This window comes from Pseudopodoces humilis, chromosome 19 (genome assembly GCF_049639895.1).
Source record: "Pseudopodoces humilis isolate 2021_Gansu_Grassland_sample_001 chromosome 19, ASM4963989v1, whole genome shotgun sequence".
In the NCBI taxonomy this organism is placed as follows: domain Eukaryota; kingdom Metazoa; phylum Chordata; class Aves; order Passeriformes; family Paridae; genus Pseudopodoces; species Pseudopodoces humilis.
In genome coordinates, this window is record NC_142218.1 from 1,009,959 (window position 1) to 1,036,994 (window position 27,036).

Here is a 27,036-nt window from a genome sequence, read left to right on the forward strand (position 1 = left end):
GGGGGGGGCGCGCGGGGCGGGGGCCCCGCGCGGCCCGGGCCTCCAGCGCCGCCCCGCCGCCTGCGCAGCGCACGTGACCCGCGCGCGCCTGCGCCCGAGCGCGGGGGCGGGGGGGGCACCGCGACCCCCGGGCCGGCCCCGGGGACATCGCGGGGACACCCCGGGAGCACCGCGGGAGCACCGCGGGAGCACCGCGGGAACACCCCGGGAACATCCCGGGAGCACCGCGGGGACACCGCGGGAACACCCCCGGGACCCCCCCGGCGCTACGCGGCAGCCCCACCGCGCCCCCCGCCACAGCGACCCCGCCGCGGCGGAGCTGAGCCCCCGCCGTGAGGGGACCCGCCGTGGCGGCTGCTTCTGGGAATGGGAACAAAGTATCTGCCGGGTGAAGCCGAAGAAAAAATAATAATTGTGGCCTTCATAGGAAATTTCTGGGAAGTGAGGTTTTTAATTCGGACGAATTTTAATTTAGAACGTTTCATCCAAAGGTTTCAGACTCTTCGAACATCACTGAATTATACTTTTGTTTTACCAGCGGGGGGATGGGGAAGAAGCCAGGGAGTGACCTGGTATGGACTCAGTAAAGGCCACAATGCTGAATTTTAATTAAAATCCGTTGATGTGATTAATGAACAGGCTTATGGGCCCAAATTCCCCAGGGGACAATGCTGTATCCCTAAAATATCCCCCCAGCACCCAGGGGCTCCACAGCTGAAGGGACCCTCACAGGGCACACAGCCTGTCGGTTTATCTCTTCCTACATCCTTTATTATTATGAGAAATTATCAATACAAAACCTCTGAGATTTCTGCCCATCATTGCTGTGGGCAGAAAGCTCTTGCCTGTCACTGGGGAAGAAATGACACACATGGGAATTCCTATTTCAGGGTAGGGAAACAATCAAAAGTCCTTTATCGGAAAAATAAAGACGTGTGTTTCAGTAGCTTGAGCTTGAGCAGGTTCAGTGGCTTGAGGGGTTTCAGGAGCATGTGTGCAGCCCTCACAGCCACCCTTGGCTTCATGTGGAATACACTTGGATAAACAACATGAAAAAGGGATTTTTTTTCTTTTTATTTTTTATTTTGTAAAACCTTTTAAATACAACAAACCCACATCTCATTGGGCACTACAGCTTGCAACATAGAGAGAAACTTTTTATAGATTCACGTATAATTGCATTCCACAAAAACCCACCAAAACAAAATAATTAATGTCATGGTTAATATAGGACTTGAGCATTAAATCTGGTTGGTGTGTGCAGAGCTGCAGGCAGATTTCCGCTTTCCTCGGCGTGTGCAGCTCTCAGGCTCCCCGCTGGCAGAGGGTGAGGAATCCTGCAGTCAAGGATTTTTCTTCTCCTGCCTTTTTGTGTCTTCCACAGTTCCTGGGGAGCAATTCCAGCACTTCTCCAGTGTGCTGAGACAAGGGCAAAGCCCCTCAAGCCCCTCTTGGATGCCAGGTCAGAGGAGAAGGGGATCAGTCACAGCGGTGGGAATGAGGAACATTTGATTAATCTGATCATCTCTTGGAGTTTCCTTTTGCCTTCGTGTGGATGATTCCCAGTCTTTACCGAGCTTTGCTCCTGGACTTTGGGACTGGCTGGAAACATAAGGAAGCTGAGAGAAAATTTCTTTGGTACCAAGAATTAAGCTTCCTTCCCCAAATGACTTCATGCTTTCCTTGTTTCATGAGGCTCTTCTCAAACCAGCTACACTGAACTTCCTCCTCCAGCCTCATCTTCCCCAAAAGGCATCCCCCCAGCACAGAGACATCAGAGCGCTGCTTCCAAAAGCTTCCAAAAACCTTCCCACTCCTGTTGCTATGTTTGTCATGCCAGATCAGCCCTTAGAATTCTCAGCTTGCTTGGTTTTATCTGTATTATGCACATTAGTACCAGGCACGTCTCGAATCCCTCAGCAAACAAGAACAAGCCAAATGCTATTTTCCAAAACACGACTTTTCTGGAAGCACCATACTGAGGTGTCCCACCAAGATCTGCTCAAGCCATCCAATGCTGTGACTTTCTGGTCTCAGTTTGAGAGATCCCACACGGACAACTTCCCTGTGCCTAATCACAAAAAGCCCTCCCTTCCTTAGCAGCCTGAGACCTGTACATCCACCTCAGTCTTCAGAGCATACTGCTTCCCATGGCTTCTGATGCTTCTGCTCACTGTTGGGAAAGACCACAACTGGTTCAGCCTCCACATAATTAAAATTAACCCAAATTCTCTTAAAATAGCCTTGTCACAAAGGTAAGGAAGCAAAGGGAAAGTGGAGCTGAAGGGACACCAGGGTTACAGGACACAACCAGAGACCTTTTTGAGGCACCTCTGCTGGAGACTGGCAGTTGGAGGAGCCCCAGGTTGCCTTGGCATCCACTGGCAGTGAGGCAAAGGGGATAATTTGATGTGGGGGTATGAGAGAGAAGAAACATGGGGCAGCTCCAGGCCTGCCACACATCCCTGCAGCAAAGTGTGTTGAAGGCTGATCTCCAGAGCTGAGCTTACTACAGAGCCTGGGTGTCCCTGGATCTTGCCCAAGCTCTGTACAGCATAAACAACACAGGAAAAACTGTGGCTGCCCCATCCCTGGAAGTGCCCAAGGCCGGGTTGGACAGGGCCTAGAGCAACCTGGGATGGTGGAAGGTGTCCCTGACCAGGGCAGGGTCTGGAACTGGATAATCTCTAAGGTCCCCTCCAGCCCGAACTGTTCTGTGATTTTTTTTGTCATTCTATTTGTGGAACTCATCCAGGAGCAGGCCCTCAGTTTGTTTGGGATGCTGAAGCTTTGCTGCAAAACAATGACACAGAATGATAGCACAGTTCCTGCAGGGAAGGAGGGCTGCCTGCAGCAGACAGGTGTTTTGAGCTGCCTTATTGTCCACAACAGAACACAAATGCATTTGATATCATGACAATCAAAATTGTGGGTTTATTTACGCACATTTTCATATGGCAATATTTTCTAACAACAGGTATTACACAGAAAAATTACTTGAACAAAATAATTTCCCCTCTAACACTGGTACAATGCTCATTTGGAGAGAAGGAAGGGAGATCTGTTGCACTGCAGTCACTATCACCTTGGATCTGGTGTTTTGTTAAACTGTGAGTGTGGTGAGAGAGAGGTGGGCAATTGGCCACAGATGTAACAGGCAAGGCAGGGTTACACAGGAGTTAACCTCTCCTCCTCCACTCCGAGCATGTGGAAAGGTGGAACCTGCTGGGTGGGGAGTCCTGGCTGTGCCAGGAACAGTGCTGGTGGGTGAAAGTCCATGGCTGCCCAGGAGCTGCTGTAACACTGGATGCTCCTCACAGGCAGCCAGGGCCAGCTCTGCCAGGACAATCTGCACCTAAAAATGCTCTGACCACTGGAGGGTCCTTCAAGGGCAGCGTGTGTCAGTGCTTTGGTGCTCCTACTCCACCTGCCCTCCGCACAAGTATGCTCCATTTTTAATGGTGTCCTGCCTCTCTGAAACCAGCTCTGCCTGTCAGAGCTTTCCTTTCTTTGCCTAGGTGCCAATTTCCATCCCTGAGGTGTGGACGAGCTTTCCAAAACCACTGGGAACACCTGGGTGCTGCAGGAGCTCTTCCTGCTCCATCTGACTCTTTGCAAAACTTTACCAGCCCCTCGGTGCTTTTGGTGTTCATAAAAGAGATGCAGGTTTCCTCTCAGGGTGTTTACTGAGGCCTGACTCCCCTTTCTCTCCCCGATCAGCCCTGTCGAGCTGGAAGGAGGCTCTGAGATTATCTGGGGGGAATCTCCAGCGGGTTCCCAGAGTGACCCGGCTGGCCAGAACTCAGTGGCACTTTCAGATTGCTGCCCCAGCTGAGGGACACCTCAGGGTGACACTGGCAGAGCTGTGGGACGCTGGACATCACCCCTGGAGACAGAGGACCCGAATCTGCTGCCCCAGCTCTGGCAGCAGCAGCTGCTGAGTTAAGGAAATTAAAGAATTAAGATTTTAACCAAAATAGAAGCAGCTTATGAAAAAATTTGGAGTGGAAGAGATGAAAGAGAATTTGGGATAAAGGCAGTGTAGGACTGGATATGCTTGGTTAGAAGCCGGCCTGTGCAGGTCCTGCTTGCAAAGGGAATACAATGTAGCTAACAATTGCCAAAATCAAATGAATGGTCCACAGAGATAAATATCATCCCGTGTAAGCTGTATTTGTAGAAGGAGACAAGAAGGATGGACTATTGTGGAAGAGAAAGGGACCGTGTCTACACCTGCAAGCAAGGGATCTGAACTGTGTCCAAGAGAAGTAGGAGAGCTACCAACAGGACACAGTCGAAAAGTTCAAGCCCGAGGAAAAGCAAGATTTCATTAAAAAGACCCCAGACCTATTTTAAAGAAAAACTGAACATGCCCAGAGTGGCGTGGAGCTCATTACCATACGAGATGAGAGCAGGCGGAATCAGCAATGAATATGTATAGATGTATTGTGTAATCCTATGCATATGTAATACTTTGGGAAATAAATCGGGAATAAGGGGCCGTGGGGGACGCGCACGACTTTGGGAGAGGACTCCAGCGCGTCTCCCGGCCGTAATAATAATAAATATATCCTCCCTAACTTTAAATAGTTAGAGGGTCCTTTGATTTTATTGCTTCACTGCTCTCTGCCCTCCCCTGCCCCCGGTAGTATAGGCTTCCCCGGGATGGGGCAGGACAGGCTGGAGCGCAGGAACAGCTGCTGTGCCCTGGGCTGCTCTTCAGCAGGTCCCACAGCCGTGCCCAGGGGTCCCTTGTCCTGTGCCAGCAGCAGCAGTGTCTGAGCACCCTGAGCACCCCGGAGTGCTGCGATCAGGCAGGCTCCAGCCCCTGTCCCTGTCCCACGGGACCGTGATGGACCCAGAACAGCCCAAAGCCCAAAGCATCCTCATCCCCCGCTGCAGGAGGGCAGTGCTGGCTCCTGCCTCGTCCCCCTCTGGCTGCAGCAGTGCCCGGGTGAGCAGCAGTGCCCAAAGCCACTGGGCATTCTGAGACCTGTGCTCGAGAGGGGCATCCAGCCCTTGGGAGAAACTTGGATAAACTGCTGATACTCAGCAGCAGAGCCCGGCTCCGGTTTATCCTCATGTGAAACCAGCACACACTGACAGACAGCACTGCAAACCTGGACAGAAACAAGCTGGTCACATTCCAGATCATAATTTGTCACACTTAATAAAGGCATCTTTTAAAAATTTATTTACATTGTGTTTATTTTGTTCCTTTTAAAATCTTTATTGTTTTTCTCAGCCCCTTTGTATTTTGTGTTCTGAGCTCTTCACTGACACTTCCATGACAATGTTTCAGGACAAATTCTGCTTCAGAGCTGTCAGATGCCTGCAAGGGCCAGGCTGAAATCAGCACAGGTACTCTGCACACACACATCTCTGCAATACAGCCCTTTATTTCACAATTTCCATCTCACCTGTACCGAGGGAAACATCAGGTATTTCTTGGTACCTCATGTTAAATTTATCGGATCTTAAATTCACTGATGTAAAATTCATCAGATCACAACAGATGGGCTCAAAATACCAGAGACACTGGGCCAATTAGCAGATTAAAGGTGTCCATGTTGGATACATCTGTGATACACTGATGCTGCCTTTGAACAGAAAAAAATGGGAAATAATTTGGAATACCTTTATTTCTCTTAGCCAAAATCTAGGGGCACAGATCTCATCTTCCAAGTATCTTCAATTTTCTCTTTTTTTGCAATGCAGGCCATGATCCAGCAGAACACTTTGGAACATGCTTTATTTTAAGATTCTGGATAATAACTGTGAAATTGTACTTTGGGATGTAGGAGTGCCCTTTTCAATCAAGACCCTCATCTTTTACTCCCAAACATATACACAGTATCCAGTATCAGAAGTTGGTGAATTCAGTTAATAAGGAGGAATTTAATCTTTCAAAGTATTTTGTGATATTTCATGCAAAGTCCTGCACTGACTGTGACTCGACCACATATTTTGCAGCTGTTCTTAGAGAACCTCCATGCCCGAGGGACAGATTTGGGCTGGGACAGACCAGAAACCCCCAGATCATCTCCAGAGACACAAAACCACCTCCTTCCCTTCTCATGGAGCCTGGAGAGGTCTGCTCCAAGACACATTTATGAACTCTCCATCCTTGGGCAGTGACCAACTCTAGTGCTGATGAAAGAGAAATAAATAAACATATTTGGTGTCCCTGTGGTGAAGAAAGTCTCTTCTTGGTGGCACAGAACACGATGCAGATACAACATTGTGCTTCCCCTGTCCCAGCTGAGGGCATGGATGCACTTGGAACAGGAAAAGCTGCTGATGGTGCTGTCAGTGGGAGCTGCTGTGTTCCTCTCATGGGTGGCTGCACTTCAGCAGAGCACGGAAACACCTCTGTTCTCACTCAGCCCAACTCGCTTCACTGGGGTGTTCTGAGATCCACAGCTCTCCAGTGGCAGGAACAATTAGTCCAATTATCTGCTCTGTGGCCCTGACTACCCCAAAATCAGCCCATGGCATCAAGTGCCAGAAGGTGGCACAAACAGGGTGTCACAGGGTGCCTGGGGAGGAGGGTCAGGGTGAGTGGTGTGATCATCAAGTCAAAGAGCAAGACAACCATAAGCAGACATACATATATAATATGTACAGTGGCCATGGGTGCATTTGCATCATGAAGGAAAACATCACATTTTAGACCCCAGAAAATGATCAAACTCCAGGTTTTTTTAGTGCCAAGTGTCTCTAACTTGCCAGCAAAAAGAGCAGGAGACATCCAAATGTGGGCTGAATGACCTAGTGCAGATGTCAGCTGGGGCATTCTTCCCTTCTCAATTTCAGACATGAAATGAAAGAGCATTCTTTTATTTTCACTACATGCTATGGACAGAAAATTATCTCAGTAGTGTTTGGTTTGCTTTTTCTCTCACTCTCTTCAGCTTTCCAATAGATTCACTAGGACTAAAACATGGAGCTAAGGTACAGCCATGAATTCAGTCAGCAGAAATTCCCCAGTCTCTCTGTAGGAATGAGCCAGGCTTGTAGAACAGACTGAGATAAGGCAGTGGAAGGAAAGCTCTGAACCCACCTGAATGGTCTCCACATGGTCTTCAGTGATCTGTGGTTTTTCACAACTCAGTGAAGTACTGCTAAGATATCTCCAAAAAGTGTCTAAGAAAGTTAAACCTGTTACTATAAATCTGAAATTCACCAGTGAGGAGGTTGAACCTCTGTAAGAAAACTACTGGGGGGTGCACAAGTTGTTAGAGGAAGTTGTTAGAGCTGTTGAAAATCATTGGTCTGGTTACAAAATCAGACTGCCAGTGAGTCTGTGCAGCAACTGGATTCAAAATGTTTACTGCCAAAATTCAAGGTATGTAGTGAAGTGAGCACAGGAACTTTCCTGGGATGCTGCACGCTGGTAAAAATCCATCTGGCCCAGATGGAGTATTAACCCAAATATTCCAGCTGCAGGTACCTACAAACAGCACATCAGGCTGTATTAATTACTGGCTTACACTGGAGGCAAAGAAGGAACTTGTGAAAGACAGGGAGATGAAGATAATCATTATCAATAATAACATCAGAAGCAGCAGCAGCTGTTTTTTCCCTTGCTCATGTTCCTGATCCCTTAAAGTAAGGTGCTGGCTAGAACTGGGCTTTGGAAAGACCGAACTATTAGCAAGACTGCCAAAGGAAAAGTGCTCCTGCCGCTCCTGTAACAAGGACGGGGCTGCTTGCAATCCAAATAATTGAAAAATCAAAGGAGAGCTGGATGTTGGTGCTGCTGACTCCTCTGGTGCTGTCAGGGTGGGCAGAGCAACTTCCCAGCAGTGTGTGGGGCTGGAGAAGGGGCCACTTCAGAACATGCACATCACTGGGGTTGTGTGTCAGCCTTGGTCACAGAACACGTTCCCTGGGAGATGCTACAAGATCGTGGCTCCAGCAGCATCTGCACTCCTGGGGTCCTTCAGGCCAATGATGAAACTGTTGGTTCTCCTGGCCCCGTGAACCAGGGACACCACTGGGACTTTATCCACCTGATGGCCCCTGGCCACAAGAAATTCAATATCTTCTTCAGGAAACTCACCTGCATGGATTTGAAAAGAGGAGTTGGTAACTAAAACCAGTGCTGCCTTTGATGTGAAGGTCTGTCTAACACTGCTGGGGTCTGCAGGGGGGGAACCTGGCAGAGGGGCCTGCAGCCCCTTCAGAAGGTTCCAGCTGGGAAAGCCAAGGGCCAGGGGCCACTGCCTCATGCCAAGGGCTATGGGATGATCTACAACACCATTCAACAATGTGGAAGATTGTCCTCTTTGCAAGAAGAGGAAGATGTGTGGTTAACAGCAATTGTAGTTATTCTTCTTACAGAACATGAGGCAGTGCCCACTCTTAGTTACAAATAAGAGTATTAACCATTATTAGTCAAAATAAGATGCAAGAGACAGTAAAACAAGTAAAACAAGTTGCCAAATGATAAACTTTGTGCTAAGCCTCCCAACTTGTATTGCCTCCCTGCATGTATTTCTTAATCTTCCAGACATATACCTCAGGTTGCTGCTCTTCTGCTTTTATTTGGTTCATTTGATAGTTTGTAATTTCTGTACAAGTAGAAGAGCCCAAGGCCCTGGAGTTGGGGGTGCAGCTGGACAAATGGAATATGGACACAGAAACCCCACTGGTATTTAAGCTTTTTATGTTGTGTCCTAACATGTATCTTGTTGATGCCAAATGTCCAAACTCACAAATTAGGACCTTATGAAGTTTTAGATTTAATTCCATTTTAGTTTCCAAGTCTGCAGGGTGTACTGTAGGTCAGATCCTTTTTAGATTTTCCTCTGAAATGGGAAAGCCCAGAAACTTTGGCTACTTGGTGCGGAATGAGAACCAAATTTCACTTGTGGTGCACTGTGGTGAAGTTTGGGGAAGCATGAAAAACACCAAATAGACCAAAACTTATAGTAACAAGGACAAGACCTGACAGACTGCAGAGTGCCAGCAATGATGCTGTGTTTTCAGCACTGTCAAGCTACAGGCTTTGCCTTAAGCCTTGCCTTCTTCTCAGCTGCTGGAATTAAGAGACATGGACTGAAAAGTGAAGGAATATAATTTATGTCAATGGGAATAAAGTGCAGGAAGCTTTGAGCACATGTCTGGGTGAAGTTGAGGCTGCAGTCTTGTTGATTTGGATATTATCTATGGCATCTGATCTCCAGAAGGATTTAAGGACAGGGCAAGGCCACTACCAGGAAATGAGCTGGGACAGAGGGAGCATTTGGGAGAAGCTCCTGAAAGAGCTTGGAGAGCTGGTGCTGGAGGGGTCAGAAAAATTTCAAGGACAAGAAGGAAAGGACATGGCTCAGCAAAGGCTCCAAGCTTTGAAGAAGTTGAATTCTCTTTTTTATCTTCCTCAAAACCCTCCACACCCCTTGGGACCCTAGAAAATGGTGACCTGTGGTGCTTTCATTGCAGTGTGCTAGGAAAATCTTGCTCTTTTCCTAAACTTGCTGGATTTGTAGGCTGCACCCCACCCAGTGTCCATACTCACTGTCAACCTGCAAGGTGTTGGACTGAAGCTCGGGGTGAAGTCGACCAAGTGACAGACTTTCACTCAGATTCTTGTTAAATGTTAAAACATTTAACAAAACCTGAAAGAGAGTAAATTATCCTCAATAATAAAAATATTGATGAGAATAGAAGCCAACTTCCTGAGCATCCCCCAAATTGGTGGCTCCAACATCTGCACATGCAGCAAGCAAAGGAAATTTTGAACCATTTACTAAACTGCATGAACTGCTGCAGGGGTGTGCACACACTAAGAGGTCCTTGGAATATGGCCTGGATGTTGTTGCATGTAAAGCAGGACATTTCCAGGATAACGTGGGCTTTTTGTCACATAGTTCCTGCTAAAGTAGCAGAGTTGTGTGCCTGGAACATGACGTAAGCTCTAAAGAAGTGTTACAGCCAAAAGCTCAGCGTGTGACTTCTCCAAACAAAGCACTAGGAAGCAGTTCTTGGCTTTGGTTTTGCTCTGAAAAACGCTTTCCAAAAGGTAAGGAAATGGGGAGCTCTTCTCAGGCTTTTCTTTCCAGCAATCCATTACTGCTGTACATGCAATCAAGCTGTTGGCAAGTACTTCACCTCATTACAAATCATAAATTAAGAGGAACTGCCCAATTTATATTCAGTGTTGAGCTGGAAGAATTCAGTTGGGAAAGCCTTAAAAGGAGCTTTTCATGTGGAAAAGGTCTAAGGGCTGCCAGTTTCCTGAAATTCTCTGAATAACAAAATGTTCCTTTTTTTCTTCATCATCCTTAAGATGAGTTTTGAACAGGTATTAGAATGACAAAAGCCAAAATGCTTCTCCTCTACAATCATGAGTGCTGCCACCAGAAAAGGTGCAAGGAAAATAAACTGGTAAGCCTTAGAGATTTGAAATAACCAAAGTGTGGAACTGGTGACACCAAAGATTGAACCAATAACCTGTGGCCACCAGTTTTGACTCAGGCTGGGACAATTAGGAAGGGAAAGAAGGGGACCCTCCTCAGCCTCGCTGCTCTGGGAGGACACAGCACCAACCTGGACGATGCTGCTCAGGGCTCTGTCCCCGTTGTTGGCTCCCAGACACAGGTAGGTGCCACACATCCCCTTGGAGGGCCTCACGATGGTGGGCAGCAGGAAGGACCGCGGCCGCTTCCGAGGCTGAAGGAGGTTTTGCTGCAATTGAAGAAAAGCTGCACCAAAAAATGTCACCAAGCCAACTCTTCCACAGAAGGAACATGGAGCTCATCACCCTCTTCCACAGAACCACCCCAGCAAAGTGGGGTGGTTTTACAATGCATAAGGCAACACTGGAAGCCACCAGCAGGGTCTGCATTTGTTTCTTTCCAAGAGCTGAAGACATTTTTTCCTGCTACCTGTTACTTTTTACCTGCAGAGCAACAATTCATGAAGAGAGTGCTTAATACAAGTCCACACTGTTACAGTGCATCTGGGCTGCAGGGAAAGTAGGTAACAGTGTTGCTTGATAACTCTGCATTGTAATAATAACTAATGGACATGGAGCCCTCTCTTTTCTCACTTTCAGTGGCTTATATAATGAAAAATAGCAGCTTTCTACAGGCTGTTGTCTCTGTTATTAATAAGGCATTAAATAGTTCCCCTGTTGTGAAGAGAAGAATAAAATTGGAAAAAAAAAAAGTAAATAAAGAATTTGTCATGTCATTCATTACCAGCCTGGGAATGGAGTGGTTCATTGTTTTATTTTGCCAGGAGAAGTCCAACATCTGGCTGTTCAGGAGGATTCCAGAGGGTGTTACTATTCCACTGCCAAAGGGACGATTCAAAGAACTGAAATGAAACACAAAGAAATTTCATAAAAATCATCCCAGTGATTTTTGTATACATAGAGGCTTTCAGGGCTCCAACTCTGTGTCCCGCCTTGTCTTGACAGAGATTCTTTGGTGGTTCTCTAGGGCTGCTGAGATTGAGGAGAAACAGTTTCCATGCACTTAGGAACAGGAGCCACGCATGCCACAGCAGCTCTGTCCCTCCCCGTGCTTGAGGATTCCCTTTGCTGTGATGGATCTGCCTCCATTAGTCCTACACTTGCCATCACCTCTCCCCCAGGGAGCAGATACAGGCCACTCCAGCCATGTCTCATGGCCAGAGCACTCGAAGATTGCACAGGGCAGAGCAGCACCAGCCCACACATCTCAGCCCCATCTCTCCCATTCCTGTGCTGCAGACTGACTGGGACAGAGCAGGTCTGGTCCCATCCTGTCCTGCTGAACCCCCTCCCTCCTCGCTGTGAGCTCAGGGTGGAGGGGAGAGGCCAATCCTTTACCTCACCACAGCGACGATGAAGTCATCGGGGCCCATGACGAGGACCTGGCTGGCGGCGGTCCCGCTCTCCGGCGGGGACTGAGGCGAGCGGAGCTCGGACGGGAAGGACTGGGAGTCATTGATCAGCTGGCGCAGGGAATTGGCTTCTGATTTGCTTCAGCGAGGAGGGAGGGAGGGAGGAAAGCAAGCCATGAGCCCGGGGAGCTGGACATGCCCTGGTGTCTCTGCACAGCTAGGGGCGGGTGTTCCTGAGGAGCTGCGTGAGCACAAGGCGCTGTTTCGGTTCACCCCAAGGAAGGAAGGGGTGACAAGGTGGCTCAGCTGGCACAGAGAGGCACTCAAGTCTGCCATGAATCTCCAAAGGTTCTATCTACCCCTGTTTGCCCTCAGCAGGAGTAAATCCACCCCCAGTGGCCAAGGTGACAATCCCAGCTGAATGCCAGTCTTCAGCAGGAGGACAAGTCAGGCCCAGCCCAATCACCGTTCATGGCTAAACCTGGCTCTGAGGTGGGAGGCTGGGCCAAAACCCCAGACCTGGCCTCTCCTGCACATCTGGCTGTTCTGCAAAGCTCTGAGCCCCACAGTGGGGCAGGGAGAGGCAGAAGTGGAACAGGGATGGCTGTTTGTCTGACCCATTCAGAGGGAATGTTTAGAGGTGTGGAAAAGTGGGAGGAACCCTGAAGCTCAAGCTGGCTCCAAGAAACCTCTGCGTGAAGACATCCCATCCTGAATGACCCATCCCCAGAGCCTCATGGGGGCTCTGATCCTTGTGAAAGCCCTGGGAGGACACTTGAGGTCTGACCTTTCCTTCATAAAACAGAGGGAGAAAAAGTTCAGGTACAGAAAATCCAGGAATTATATCCACCCCACACATCCTGCAACTGCCACTGCGCCTGTCCTCCTCAGACATACCTCACCATGACTTCTGCTGTGTGAGTGACAGAAACGTCACCAGATGGGTCTCCCAGGTTGCTTGCCAGACTCAGGGCTATTTTTAGTGTCTAAGGAAAGAAAGGAAAGTAAGGAGAAGAGGAGGAGAGGAAGAGAGGAGAGGAGGAAGAGGAGAGGAAAAGAGAGGAGAGGAAAGGAGAGGGGAGGGGAAAGGAAAAACATTTATGTGGCCCTGGAAATACAACTTCTGATACTCCAAACTAGAAGAGGTATCTGGTGTCCTGATGTGTTGGCTAAAGCTTATGAAGAAAAATTACCAGAAGTCTGGGTTCTGGGAATACCTCAGTGCAAAGGGCTGCCACATGTGGGTATGGGAACCAAAGAGCCTCAGTCTGGCATGGCAAACTGTGCTGGGGGAGCCAAGTGAATCCAGCAGCATTTGTACAACCACAGAATCACAAAATGGCTGGCACTGGAAAGGACCTTAAAGCTCATCACATTCCACCCCCCTGCCACAGGCAAAGACACCTTCCCATGTTTCTCCAACCTGGTATTGAATGCTTCCAGGGATGTGCTAGCCACAGCTTCTCTGGGCAGTCTCTGCCAGCAGCTCACCATTCTCACAGGGAAGATTTTCTTCCCTATATCCCATCTCAACCTGGCCTCTGACAGTGGGAAGACACAAGTGCAACATCCCTGGCAGGAGCTGATGTCCAGCTCAGTGGTTCAGCTTCACTGCCAGCTGGCAGACAGGGTCTCCAGGATGCCATTTACTTTCTCTTTCCATTCCTGAGTGGTCATCACAACAGCAGATACCAGACTGAATTTCAATAGGACAGGGGCTGCTGGGCTTGCTGCTGCCTCTGGATCCCAGCTCTGCTGGCCCAGCACCAGTGCTGAGCAGAAATGAGCTGTTCTGCTCTCCAGCTGCTGCCCAGCTCCTGGCTGTAAACCATCCAAAGGGTTTGAACAGAAAGCACCAGTCCCAGCACACGTCAGGGAATGATGGTGCAAAAGGAAGAAAAGATCTGGTTTCTCAAACATGCAGAATCCTGCCTGAGGCAGTCCATTGAAAATGGGAAGATGCAATTTCTCAGGACACAGTTTATTCAGCCCTGGAACTACAGCATAGCCAGGGCAGAGCCATGAGGAGAGAGAGAGCTACAGAAAAAGCAGAAACGCCCTCAATGTTCAGCTTGCAAGTTGTGCCATGGTCATTCAGCATTCAGAAGAGTCCACTCTCCTGCAGGCAGCCAGTGAGATGTGACTGCTGGTCTGGAATGCGCCACCCAGCAACAGCTTCTCCTTGGTTATCAACTGTGTGAGAGCAGAACATGACAAACCTCTGGGGAAGGAGGCATTTCCATGGAGCAATGTCCTGATCACCACACCGTGTTGGGGGGTGCAAGGGCTTGGATGTGAGGGAAGAGCTCCATGGAAACACACAGAGCACACCCACCCCAGAGGTTAAGGACATCTTGGTTCTGGTTGTCCCAGGGTTGGATACCTGAAGCTGGCCTAGCACTGAACCTCAGCCACATGTTCAGCTGTGGGACCCAATCAGGGTTACACATCTCCTGAAGTGACTGCCTTAGAGATGGAGGTTGCTGCTCCAGGATACAGGTGAAACTCTTGTCAGAGCAGATAGATTCACCCAAAACTTCCTGAAAAGAGCTCAAAAATGACTCAGATGAGTCAACCTCCTGTGCTTCTGCACAGTGTGTAACACCTCCAGTTGCTGCATTATTGCTGAGACACTTCCAAGCACCCATTGTCCTGTCTGCTACAAGGATGTAGTTAAATCCTCAATTAAAATTCACAGCTCATAAAACCCATCTGTGGATCTGTGGAGCATCTAAGAGCACAACTCTGTTTACAGAGCAGGAGACAGAGCACTTGCTCAACCTCCTGGGAAGCTGCAATGTTTTAGCAGGACAGTCCTAATTACTGGAAAAATTCTGGACCTCAGAGATCAGGAGGTGGGCAAAAATGTAAACTATTTTGTCAATGTGAAGTATTGGGTCAGTTTTCCTTGCCATCAGTGTGTAGAGGCTTTTGTTGCAGCACACCTTGCAGTACCCTCGGGTGCTCTGCAGTGGCTGGGGTCACTGGAGCTAAGAGGTGAAGGAACTTGATGGGACCACCCTCAGGTGCTGTGGGGTCATCATGCAGAGGTGAGCATGTACAAGAAATGGATGAAACCACAGTTTGTTCTGAAAAAGCTCTTCCTAAGCAGGAAAGATCTTCCTGCTCAGCCTCTGAGACAGCAGCACTGCTCTGTTTTACATCTTAGCAGTGTATTTGCTCATTCTCCTCTGGGAATAACTTACAAACCCACAACCACAAAATAAATAAATCATTCTCTAGCTGCACAAGCAACTCAGCCAAATGTTGAATCTCCTCTTACCTCTGCCACCCAGTGCAAGATATTCCCTCTGGATCCTTGCCTTGTGATGTTAAAGCCCTCCAGGATGTTCAGTGCTGTGATCAGTGCAGGACCTGCATGTGGAGGTGGGGGGGTGAAAACAAGGTGTCCTGTGGAGGGAAAAGAAGGGGAATTAAGCTGCTTCTGTCAGATACCTTCCAGTGAAAGCACTTGTCTATGAGTCAGCATCCTTGAGAACAGAGAAACTCTTCCAGATTAGAGGGGAAATAATAGAAAGCAACATGGTTTGAGAAGGTTTCCCAGAACATCCCTGTTGTATCCTTCTGTTTCCTCATGAAGGATGAAGGAAGCCCAAACAGGGATGCTTTTTTTACCTCTGAAATTCAGTTATTATTGGTTGGTTGTTGGTTTCTAGACTGCAGTATGGAAGAATGGAGATAGAATCATAGGAAACCAGAGTGGTTTAGGTTGGAAGGGACCTTAGAAGTCATCCAGTCCTACCCCCTGCCATGGGCAGGGACACCTTCCACTATCCCAGGTTGTTCCAAGCCCCATCCAACCTGGCCTTGGACACTTCTAGGGATGGGGCAGCCACAATTTCTCTGGGCAACCTCCTCCAGAGCCTCACTACACTCACAGGGAGAAATTGCTTTCTGACATCTAATTTAAATATTTTCTCTTTTAGTCTGAAATCATTCCCCTTGTCCTATCACTATCTGCCCACATTAAAAGTCACTTTCTCTCATTTTTATAAACCCCTTTTACATACTGGAAGGCCACCTAGAAAATGGGTTTGCAACATTATAGCTATAAGCAAGGTAAGGCATTGATAGAAAAGAATGACATTTTAGAAACTTCTTGCATAAAGTTAGCTTTTTTCCCTTTGGGAACTGTCTTCAGCTCTAAGTGCAGCTTCTATTGAGATTCTGCCTCAAGATATGACCATGTTGCATCTTTAGACTTTCAATGGAATAAACATTTCAAAGTGCTGAAAATCTCCTGAACCACCCATGATGCATCAATGTCAGCAGGGAATAGCAAGAAACTCCCTGGAAGGCTTTTCTGCAGATATTTCAGTGCAGCTTTGACTTCAACTCTTGTTCAATGCTGTTGCCACCCCTTGTGAGGTGAAGAAAACTTTCCCTGGAGCTGCACAACGATGGGTGAGGGTGTACCTCGATAGATTGTGTGCACAGGGTCCTCCACAGTGACACTGTAATTGCTGAAATCTTCCTCCACCAAGACTCCTCCGTAGTTGTGGACCTGCATGAGAGCAAAGCAGTGCACCCTGAGCAGGCTAAGCCAAGGCTCTCCATGCTCCTTGTGCTGGCCCAGTGTGTCAAACACACTCCACTGAGATTCCTGAGCCAAGTGCCAGGCTCCTTAGGATACCTTGGAAATCTGTGCTTTCACAGTCCTGGTGACCTGGCTCACTGTTCAGCATCACAGGAAGGCTCTGCACTCATGTCCAAAAGCTCACCTGCCCCAGGGGTGCTCCCAGGACACTCTGTCTGCCCAGGAAGATGGGGATTGGCCCTGCCCTGGCTGGCAAACAGGAGTGTGTTAAGGGGTATTGAATACTGCCAGGATTATGGATCTGGGAGACAAGGAGCCTGGGAGTAGCAGGTGGCTACTAGAATCACTAGAATTCTCAACTAAAAAAAAAAATTATCGCTCTTCTCACCCTATTTCAAATTATTTCAACTGACAGTGGGTCTGCTGTAGCCTTGGCCTTCCTGCAAGATTCCTGTCAGAGGTACAACGTGCCTGGGTTGGTAATTTTCATGAACACAGGAAAGATGGGCCATTCCCTCCGCTGCAGGTCTTCTGTGTGAGTCATGATGGAGGTGAGGGAGGACCATCAGATGGTGGTGGGGCACTGCCCAGGCTCCCCAGGGAATGGACATGGCCCCAAGTCTGCCAGAGCTCCAGGAGTGTTTGGACAATGCTCTCAGGGAGAGGGTGGGATTGTTGGGATGTCTGCATGCTCTGATCTCTAACCCAGCCAGCTTCTTTGGCAGGAAAATTCTTCTGGCAAAACTGAATGAATCACTGGAGCAGGACAGCTAATGCAGGCCATGCTGTGGGGCCAGAATGTCAAACAACCCCAAAGCTGCTGAAGATGTCTTTCCTACTTGGGATGTCTGTTTCTTTCCTAGAGAAAAGGCTGGTTGAACCCCAGGGCTGTGCTGAGCCAGGACCTGGCTCCCCAGACCCAGCCAGTGGGAAATGGGGCACAAGGAGCAGAAAAAGGGGAAGAAGCTCCAGTCAGCAACACACTGCAGACATCTCAAATTCCCCAGAGAGCACTATTTTGCACCTGTGCCTGGAAGCAAAGAGTGGGTGTTACGGAGCTATTCTTGATTTTGCCAGATGGATACCCTCCCTGTGCTGCAACAAGAAACACTTTCTGAAGGCAGAACTTTGCTCTGGAACAAAAGCTGGAATTGTGCACTGGATCCCAGAGCTTGTCAGCATCTTTGACATGGCAACCCTGGGCCTTTCTCCTCCACAGGGAATTTGTGCTTCCCAGAGGCAGCCCCCAGGTAAGGGGAACATGGTGATAAAGCAGGGTTTAGCTGTGGAGATGCTCACAAGCTTGGGAAACTTCCTGCTCCTCATCCTTCACCTCTGCTATAGTTCAGGTGAACTATAGATTTCTAAACACAGAGCCCACAGATGTCTGAGGCTTGAGTGGAATCAACACATTCCAGATTCTTTATGAGCTATTGAAAGAGCATCATTTGAACCATGGTGGCTCAATAAAATGGTGCCCTGACCACCCTGACTGCAGCCACAGATATAAAAGTTGTCATGGTTTATTGGGAGCTTTTTTCATCAGAACTACTTTGTCTGTTCTGATATTTTTTCCAGAGCACTTCTAACAGGAGTTAAATTAGGGAAACTCCAAGTGGGACCAAACCTTTCTCATCCTCTGCTCACAAGACTCACAGGTTTTTTTTTTAACCATTTTCCTGGAGTCCGTATCCTACAGTGCCATTAACCACAACAACTCGTTTCTCAACAGTTTCGTTCTTGGGGAAAAGGCTTTGTCACGCAAATGAACAGAGCCCAGAGCCCAAACTGATTTTTGTTTTCCTTCCAGACTGTCCTGTTTATAGAGGAAATGGAGGTTTAACTTCTGTAGACTGTGGGAATGGCCTGTGTGTCACTTACACCACTGCAGGGACAGAAAGGGAGGCATCTGTCCCCATCATTGTGGTGGCACTTGGCTTATCTCCAGTGTGTCACCTAAAGCAGGTGGCAGCCCCAGGCCAGCAGGTGACAGGGGTAGTCCTGGCTCACCTCAGAGATCATCTCTTGGGTCAAGTTTCCTCTGTAGAAGGCTGACACCCCTTCTTCCCCCAGCAGCTGCAGCACGGCTGCAAGGTCCAGGCGCCGGACGAACATTCCAGGCAGCAGGGGCTGCCCATCCGGCAGGAAGATCTCGTGGAATCTGTCAGAGCAGTTCAGGTCCTTCAGTTCACTCAGGGCTTTGGCTGCAGGTGAGAAGGGGAAGGTCCAGAAAAAGCAGGGGTCAGGAAGGTGCAAAGGACCTGCAGTCACTGTGCACCTGATGGGGATATTGGAGGCCTGCAGTTGCCTCTGGCCCTGTTGCAAAACTAGAGGGGGGCTGGATCATGGGTCCTTTGGAACTGGGAAAGAAACCCAAAGAAACCCCAGCACCCTTCCCTGCCTGGCCCTGGGCACTGTCCAGTGTGACTGCTCTGCCCTGGCTCTGCCCAGCCATGGCAAAGGGCTCCTGTTTGGCTGCCACCACGCTGTCCCACAGCAGACTGTGACTCACACACTGCTCAGCTCCCAACACCATCCATCTCCAGCTCCACAAAGCCCTGATTTCCCATGACTAACCCCCTGCATTCCCAGCTGCCCTGCACAGTGAACTGCCCTGTGCTGGGCAGCTGCCCATCAGGTACTCACCCAGCTCATGTGTGACATTAAAGCCGTTCTGGGCGACGCCGGCCGTGAGGCCCAGCAGCTCGGACCACGGGAGTCTGCCAAAGGAGAGAGGACAAGAAGAAATGGGCCTTGGAGGGGTGCACTGGGGCAGGGTGGTGGGGACAGGCACAGGGCTCGGCTCTGCAGTCAGAGGCTCCTGGAAGACCAGGCTGTGGGGCCAGCAGTGGCCAAAAGGAGCAGTGAGCTTTCAGTGCTTGTGTTTCTCCTTAACAAGATCATCTCAGTGCTCCAGGACGTGCCCCAGAGAGGAATGGCAGTGCATGGATGGGGGAAGGGGCGTCTCAGCAGCAAAACCTCAAGCCAGGCTCTGGTCATGAGCAAGTCATTCAGATCTCTCTGTATCCCAACAGAGCACCAAGGACAGGCACAACTCTTAGGATCCAGCTAAAGAGAGAATGAAAATGCACAGACATGTGAGGCAGTGTGCTGCATCTCTAAACAGAACATTTATTGTACATCTTCTTGGCCAAAATTTCACTTTGCAGAAAATGTGACAGCTAAATTTTTTCTTTTGTGCATGAAATAGCAAAAAATAAACATCTCTTTCAACACAAGCCTCCAGGTACCTCTTAGCTAACGGTTTTGACTGGTGGCTGAGAACATGGTCTGATGGCAAGGGCTTGTGTGCTTCCTGTGGGGCCCTCAGGGCACAGCCTGTGCCAGCCTTGTGTCTCACCTGCCATGTAACTGGTGTGCCTGGTGCATTCCTTGGATCATGCCTGGCACCCCCACGAGCAGACCTGGCTGTAAAATAGGAAGGACAAAAAAGAAGAGAGAAACCTCCTTTCCATGAGGACATGGGACATGGTCCCCAGTTGCAAGTCAAGGAGGTCCAAGTCATGTTTACTCTGGAATTATCTGCATAGTTAGGAGAGGGGAAGAGGTCTGTAGCAACAGAATTTACTATGGAATAAAAGGTTTTGGAAGGAGAGAGGCAAATTCAATCTTATTCTCAACCCACTTTGATCAGGAGAGATAACTCAGCAGAATGACCTGGGATTATGCTCCTTCAGGGGCTCTTGTTCTCCCAGCACCCTGCTGCCACAGAGGTGCCTCCTTACTCCCCAAAGCTCTGCAGGCATTTTGGGGCTGATAAAGAAGTGTTTTCCCTAGATTCCCCATGTCTGTAGGGCCCAAGATCTCCCATGATGAGAGAGATTGCTTGTTGCTTTGTTAGGCATCTGCCCCTCAGCCTGAACAGCTGGAGGGAGGAGAGCTGGAGACCACAGCCCTGGAGGCAGTGGCTGTGGAATACTGGTACTCACCTTGGTGTCCTGCTGCAGGTCCCCTTCCAGTGGGATGCCCAGGGGAGCCACCTCACGGAAGTCGATGACCCAGCTCCTGTTCTTGCGGATGTCATGGACCAGCATCACCCCGCCCCTGCGGCGAGACAGGGTCAGGGCGCGGCCCGGCTGCTCCTGCAACAGCCGCTGCTGCAGAGCTTGGGTGGCACTGGGGCCACGGCCAGGGTCAGGTCACCAGCCCCAGCAGGGCCCCGGGATGGGTGGAAGACCAGGGAATGCTGCTGGCCTTCCCTAGGGCACACACCACGACAGCCAGGGCACGGTTGGTGTAGGACACAGGCTGTGCTGAGCCTGGAGCAGTTCCTGCCTGCCTGGCCAGGGAGCCACTGGCTCTGTTCCCCTGCCAGGCTGGGAGCAGCTGGGATTTTGTTTCTAATCTGAGTAGTTTTGCAACAAAAGAGGGTGTTTGCTTACAGCAGCAATAGGTGGTGCAGCTAGAGCACTGCTCAGGTGGCTTTGATTTATGTAATGCTCCTGAGCCTTCCTGCACAGCCAGGAGCACCAGGCTTATGTGGATGCCACCCTGGGTAAGGGATGGAAGAAGGCCACCTCCCCCCAGCAGCTGCCTGGAGCTGGGCTCAGACTCAGCCTCAGGAGCAGAGCTTGTGGAAGGCAGGACTCAGGCTTTGAAAGCACTGGGTCTGAGCCCGAATTTCCCTGCCTGGGGGTCTCTGTCCTGTGCTGACAGCTGGGGGCACAGGAAAGTCACTGTAGCAGATGTGGACACATGCACTGCCTGATGTTACAGCCCTGGCACCACACCCAGAGCCTGGCACTGCCACGGAGGCATTTCTCAGCTGCAGAGGGACTTTTCACAAGGGCAGAGAGTGACAGAACAAGGGGGAATGGCTTTACTCTGACAGAGAGCAGCTTTACATCAGGTATTTGGAAGAAATGTTTCTCTGTCTGAGGGGGAGGTGGTGGGCACCAAGCACTGGTGCAGGCTGCTCCATCCCTGGAAGTGTCCAAGGCCAGGTTGGACACTGTGGAAGGTGGAAGGTGTCCCTGCCCATGGCAGGGGGTGGAACTGGATGGGCTTTTATGGGAACTGTCAGTGGTCAAATAAGAGATTTTGAGGCTTCAGACATGAGCTTGAGCCTGTGTGAAACTAGTTCTCACTCTGGCCTGAGATATAAGGAGGAATCCAAACAATCCTTAGAGAAGGAAAACAACATCTGCAGGTGTTTGTCACCTTGTTGTTTTCTGGCAAGAAAAGGTCAAGGGGTGGTGTTCCCAGCTGTCCAGTGATGGTGATGTGTTGGTTTCATGACCAATGAGAGTTTTACCTTTCAGACCTTCTCGGACCTGTCTATAAAAGAAGATCTGGAAGAATAAAACTTGCTCTCTTGTGCAACCCATCTAGAGAGTCTGTGTCCTACTCCTGCGGCTGTTCCTAATATACTGTGACAGCTTTAAGGTCTCTCCAACCCAAAGCAGTCTGGGATTCTGTGAAACCACTCACTTGAGGACAGCTAGAGACAAGAGCAGGGGGCGAGTGCCCCACACTTACCCTCCGAGCCCCGAGCTGTGGGGGTTGACGATGCCGGCGCAGAGGGCCGAGGCGATGGCTGCGTCCACCGAGGAGCCGTGCCTGGCCAGCACGTCGGTGCCCAGCGCGGTGCAGCGCGCGGCGTCTGTCACCACAGCCCCGCGGTGGAACAGCTGCCGGACAGGAGAGGCTTGTGCTGGGCACTGCTGCTGCTGCTGCCCAGATCCACACCCACCAATGAGGCACCTGAAGCCTGGGCCAGCGCTGAGGCTGTGGCTGATCCAACAAATGTCAGTGGGAACCGTATGTCCCTTGGCACATCCCCGCTCCAGGGCAGCTGCAGGTAGCCAGGGCCACCAGCTCAGACAGCTTTCCACACTCCATGTCTCCCTCTGCCCCTCACAAACCCAGAGCTGTCCTTGTGCTGCAGCCAGGCAGTCACTGGGAATGGGGATACAGCTGCAAAAAATGCAGCAGCCCCCAGGACCACAGCTTGTTCTCATCCTTGTGCCAGTGGTGTGCTAATGCATCACATGATATTTTAAAGAGTTGGTTTCATCCCTGTGGCACAAACTGCAGCCTCTCAACAAGAGCCAGGCTGACCTGGGGACATGCAAAGACAGAATGGCCATGGCAGCACGTGGAGATCGTGACGGTGACTCCTGGCTGACTGTGACCCTGACAGAGGTTCTGCAGCAGGATCCAACCCTGTGGCCATGCTGCCTTGGATTTGCAATCTAGCACTGGGCTGTGGGACAGATTAGCAGGAGGTTCACCTCTGTTTTCAGCTATTTCAGGTTTTTCCCTGCTTAGTCCCAGATGAATCTTCCAGAGGTGAATCTGGGCATGTATGCCCATAATCCATAACGCTTTGTCCAAGTGGACAAGATGCCTACTGCTTAACTAAGGATTATTTTCTGAAAGCACTCCCATCTGGCTCAAACCACAGCAGCAGTCTGTTCCCCCCCAGCATCACCCCCAATCCTGCCTGACACAGCCCCACACCCTGGCCATGGGGCAAGCTCTGAGAGTCTGGCTCGGCTCTCCAAGCTCAACCTTCAGGTGCAAGAAAAGGCTTTCAAATCAATTTGGGGTTGAACCAGGCAAGACTGAGCACCCAGGGCCTCACTGACACCAGCCATGTCTCCCCAGTACTCCCCTTGCCAAACTGGTGACCAGGAGGAAAGTCTCAGATCTCTCCCATCTTTGGAGCCAAAGCCCCACCATAAAGCCACTGTTCTGTCTTACCTGAGGGTCCCCAAAATAGATCTGCATGATGAGGGCCACAGTGACCCCTGTGGCGAAGGTCAGGCAGGCGGTGATGATGACGGTCAGCCCATCCTGCCGGCAGCTGCAGTCTCCTGAGAAGGGATCCTTGCTGGTCTCCTGCAGGGGGGACACGTCCTGGCTTCCCATCTCTGAGGAGGACGAGGGCAGGCGCTGGAGACGTGCAGACTTCAGGAAGGACTCTGGGTCTTTGTGGGCAGCAGGGAGAAAACAAGTGTGAGTTATTGAGCAACTTGGGGCTCTTATTGCAGTGTTTACTCAGCACTAATATTACACTGAGCCCCTTCAAGCACGGCTATCAGCTTCCCTATTGATCCCAGCTGCCAGGAGCCTTTCTGGCTCAGATACTGCTTTGAGTCATTTTACTGATCCTTTTCTTTAGCTCTGGTTATTCCAAACTGACTTCCCTGGAGATTAAGAGAGACAAAAACCCCTTGAATTTTACTCCATTTCAGTCCATTCATCAGTCTTCAGGGATAGGCCCACTCCTATGCTCCATTTGGAGGGGTTCTTAACACAGCAAACAGGTCTCTGAAATGCAGTGGGACTGAAGAAGAGGAAATTAAGATATTAAAAAAGATGCAGCAGCTTTACTTGGAGTTGTGATTGAGCTAAAGCACCTGAGCAAAACAGAAGTAAAGCAAAACATTTGGCTAGGGCACAGAAAATACCTCTAGGGAAGCGAGGGCAGAGAGGAGCAAACCTGCAAACCAGAGGCCTTGGAACATCCACTCGCTCCGCTGCAGGAAGGACTCTGCTTTAATTCCTTGCTTCCTCTGGCAGATGAGGCCCACTGTGAAATGAAGCCACACACTGGACACCCAGCTCCAAGATGGCAAAGCAGCGGTGCAGAGGTTTGCTGGGCCTCAGCAGGATGAAAAAGTCTCTTTTTTGCTCTGAAAGATGCCTTGAATCTCTGTATCAGCTGCTGCCCTTGTGGTGGGAGGAGACCAGCTAAAGATGCCCTGCCCATCCCGGTTGCTGCCAGGCACACGGAGCTGCTGGGGCAGCTGTGAGGCCGTGCCCATCCCTCACGGACTCTGAGGGGGACCAAGTAGCTCAGGGCATCATCCAGGGCTCCTGGAAGAATTTTTTCAGGGGCTGCAGTGCTCTGTGCATCCACAGTGGAAAAAGAGGGGCACCAAGTGGAAAATACAAGATGAGAAAGCTTGTCCCTCCATACAGATGTTTCCTCAGTTTGGAAAAGGAGGGGGGAGTGAGCAGGAAAGCCCATCTCCCCCATCAGCTGCCTGTCTGTCTGCCAGCCCAGTCCTTGTCATAGCACTGACATGACCTGGCTGCAGCTCTCCTGAGGCCAGGGAGGAAAGGAGTTTTAATTTCAGTGATGCTGCAACCAGGAGTAAACTCCCACAGCCAGGGAATCCCCTCCGGGTGAATTTAATCTCGTTTGTGCTGTGGTGGTTTAGGAGTGGGACTGGGAAAGGCTCAGCTTTTCCAGCCTGAGCCTCTGAGCAGACACTGAGCCCTGCATGGGCTTGTCTGGTCTGAGTGAGCTGGACTGAGTGGGAGGACCGGGTGGTGGCCTTGGTGGGGGTACCACAGCTGGCCTGGCAGCGGCTGCAGCTGGGGTGGGATGTCACATACAGCCCCTGGCACACCTGAGTGAGGCCCCAGCCCCACCTGCAGGGAAACAGCGAGGAGTGAACTGGACTCCTCTACCCAATCCCTCCAGAACACCACCCCTCTGCTCTGGTGACAGGCCAGCCCAGCACAAGGGGACATGAATACCTAGGAAGTAACTGTGGAAGAGGGCAGACCACAGCCCTCCCACCAAGAAGTACCTCCATTCCCTGCCAGACATGCTATTTTTAGTCTCTGACCACCGGTGTCGCATAGGGACAGCAGAGCTGTGGTGTGGGGATGGGAGCAGCTGGAAGGGGTCACCTGGGAGCAGTGGGAGCCAGAGGCTGCCTGCACAGCCAGTGCACAGCTGCCCATCCCACCACCAATGTACATGCTTTGAAAGAGGAGACACCAAATCCCACTTAGCTTCCAAGGGGCCATGAAGGAGACATGGCTTTATTGGGGAGCTAATGCTTTGGAGAACCAGGGCCACCAGGGTCTGGAGCTGCTGCAGAGGAGACAGCAGAGACTGGAGCTGTTGATGGGCTCTGTAGGTGCTCCAGCAACAAGCATCAGAAGCAGGAGCTCTCTTCTCCAGCTGCCCCACTTGCAGGCATTGGCACTGCTAAAACTGCACCAGATTCTGGGCGTGTGACGAGAGGCCTCATGTTCCAGGAAAGTTGTTCCCACACCCCTGCAGGCAGCAGCTTTGCCTCAACAGTCAAGAGAGCACAGGGTGGGAACGGGCAATGGGAGCTTCACCCATGGTGGGACAGGGCAGAGGGCAAGGGGAGCCTGGGGCTGTACAAACATGGGCCTGGGGGCTGACAGGCACCCAGACTGGGAGCCCCAGAGGGGAAGGGCAACACTGCTTGAAGAAACATGACATAGGGGAGAAACAGCATTTCTCTCAACTATGGAGGAGGAAGAAATCAGTTAAAAATAGGCAAAGGATTTTCTTGCAGATCAAATGATCACCTGACTTTATTCCAGCTGAGCACCAGAGGGATGGAGCATCCCAGACTGAGGGATATGCAAGGAGCACCCCAGGGTGGGAGGGACGCTCAAGGAGCATCCCAGGTGGAGAGATGCTCAAGGAGCATGCAAGGAGGCCATGCACAAATGGTCCAGGCCGGAAGGCCAAGCCGGCTGGGGGAGAGCACATTCCAGGCTGTGCTGGGAGGCTCTGTGCCGAACCCCTGGATCTGTGGCTCAGGGTGAAGGCGGGGCCGGGGCCCAGGGACGGCCGGGGAGCCCCGCTCCGGGCGCGGGGCCGCGGGCCGGGGGTGCGGGGGGCCGCGGGCGGGCTCTGCCGCCGCCCCTCACCCGTGTCCTGCTCGCCCAGGAACGCGTCCTCCTCCTTGCGGGCGCGGCGGCCGCTCTCGGCCGCGCCGCGCGGCTCCTCCCCGAGCCGCCCCGGGGAGCTGGTGCTGCCCAGGTCGTCCACGGGCGCGCCGGCGGCCAGGGCCCGCTGCCGGCCCGGCACCGCCTCCGCCGCCGCCGGCACCGCCATCGCCGAGTCACCCCGAAGCGGGTCACGCCGGGCCGGGCCCCACAGCCGGGCCGGGCCGGGCCGGGCCGGGCCCACCGCTCCCGGTCAAACGGAGCCGCCCCGCGCCGCGCCGGGCGGAGCAGCCGGAAGGGGCCGGGCCGGGCAGGGGCGGCTCCTCCCCGGGGCCGGGGGCGCTCCGGGCTGCTCCGCCGGTGGGGCCGGCACGGCAGCCCGGCCTTGTCCCGGCTGCTGCGGGGGCAGCCAGCACCGGCACCCGGGATCGGGCACGGCTCCAGCCGGGGCCGCTCCATGGCCCGAGCTCCCCTTCTCCCTGACCCACGCAGGCGGGAGCAGCCCCGGCCCCAACGCAGCAGGTGGGTTCGCGTTCCGGGCCAAGCCTCCAGGGAGCTGGATCCGACATTCCTCAGTCCCACCTCTAGAAGGCTGGAAGAGTTTTCCAGGGAATGTGCATGGACATTATGTCGCTGCCACGGTCAGCCCGTAGCGGGGGACTCGCATGTCACCCCTTGCCACGGGACAAGGCGGCACCAGCACCACTGGGACCATCAGCAAGAGGTGCCGTGACATTGCTCCAGAGCAGCCTCTGCTCTCCCGGAGCCTGCTCTCTCTCCATCGCTGGCTGCTCATGCGTGCGGCCCTCCGGGATGAGAGCTGGAGACCGTGGTTCCCTCTGCAGCACCGTGGCTTTGGGGTGGCGTTTGCAGGTGCCGCTGGCCAGGCTCACCTGGCACTGGTGGCTCCCTGCTCCTGGCTCAGGTGTCGGGAGGGGCTGAGGCTGCTG

At 51.4% G+C, this 27,036-nt stretch overlaps 1 protein-coding gene across 2 annotated transcripts; it reads right to left on the reverse strand.

The window, feature by feature from the left end:
- Positions 1-6,599: 6,599 nt before the first annotated feature.
- GGT7 (gamma-glutamyltransferase 7) lies at positions 6,600-26,255 on the reverse strand. 2 transcript variants are annotated; one of them, XM_005532193.3, is made up of 15 exons: positions 26,069-26,255; positions 23,120-23,346; positions 21,893-22,044; positions 20,344-20,458; positions 19,755-19,822; positions 19,040-19,113; positions 18,404-18,597; positions 16,273-16,360; positions 15,119-15,246; positions 12,733-12,821; positions 11,822-11,974; positions 11,208-11,325; positions 10,555-10,692; positions 9,524-9,623; positions 6,600-8,065 (listed from the first exon to the last, which is right to left on the reverse strand). In XM_005532193.3, the coding sequence occupies exons 1-15, from the start codon at positions 26,253-26,255 to the stop codon at positions 7,902-7,904; spliced, it is 1,995 nt and encodes a 664-aa protein (XP_005532250.2). In that variant the 3' UTR covers positions 6,600-7,901. The 2 variants fall into 2 exon arrangements, with proteins under 2 accessions (XP_005532250.2, XP_087920797.1); XM_088064671.1 differs by lacking the exon at positions 26,069-26,255 and adding an exon at positions 23,862-25,402.
- Between the last annotated feature and the right edge of the window lie 781 nt (positions 26,256-27,036).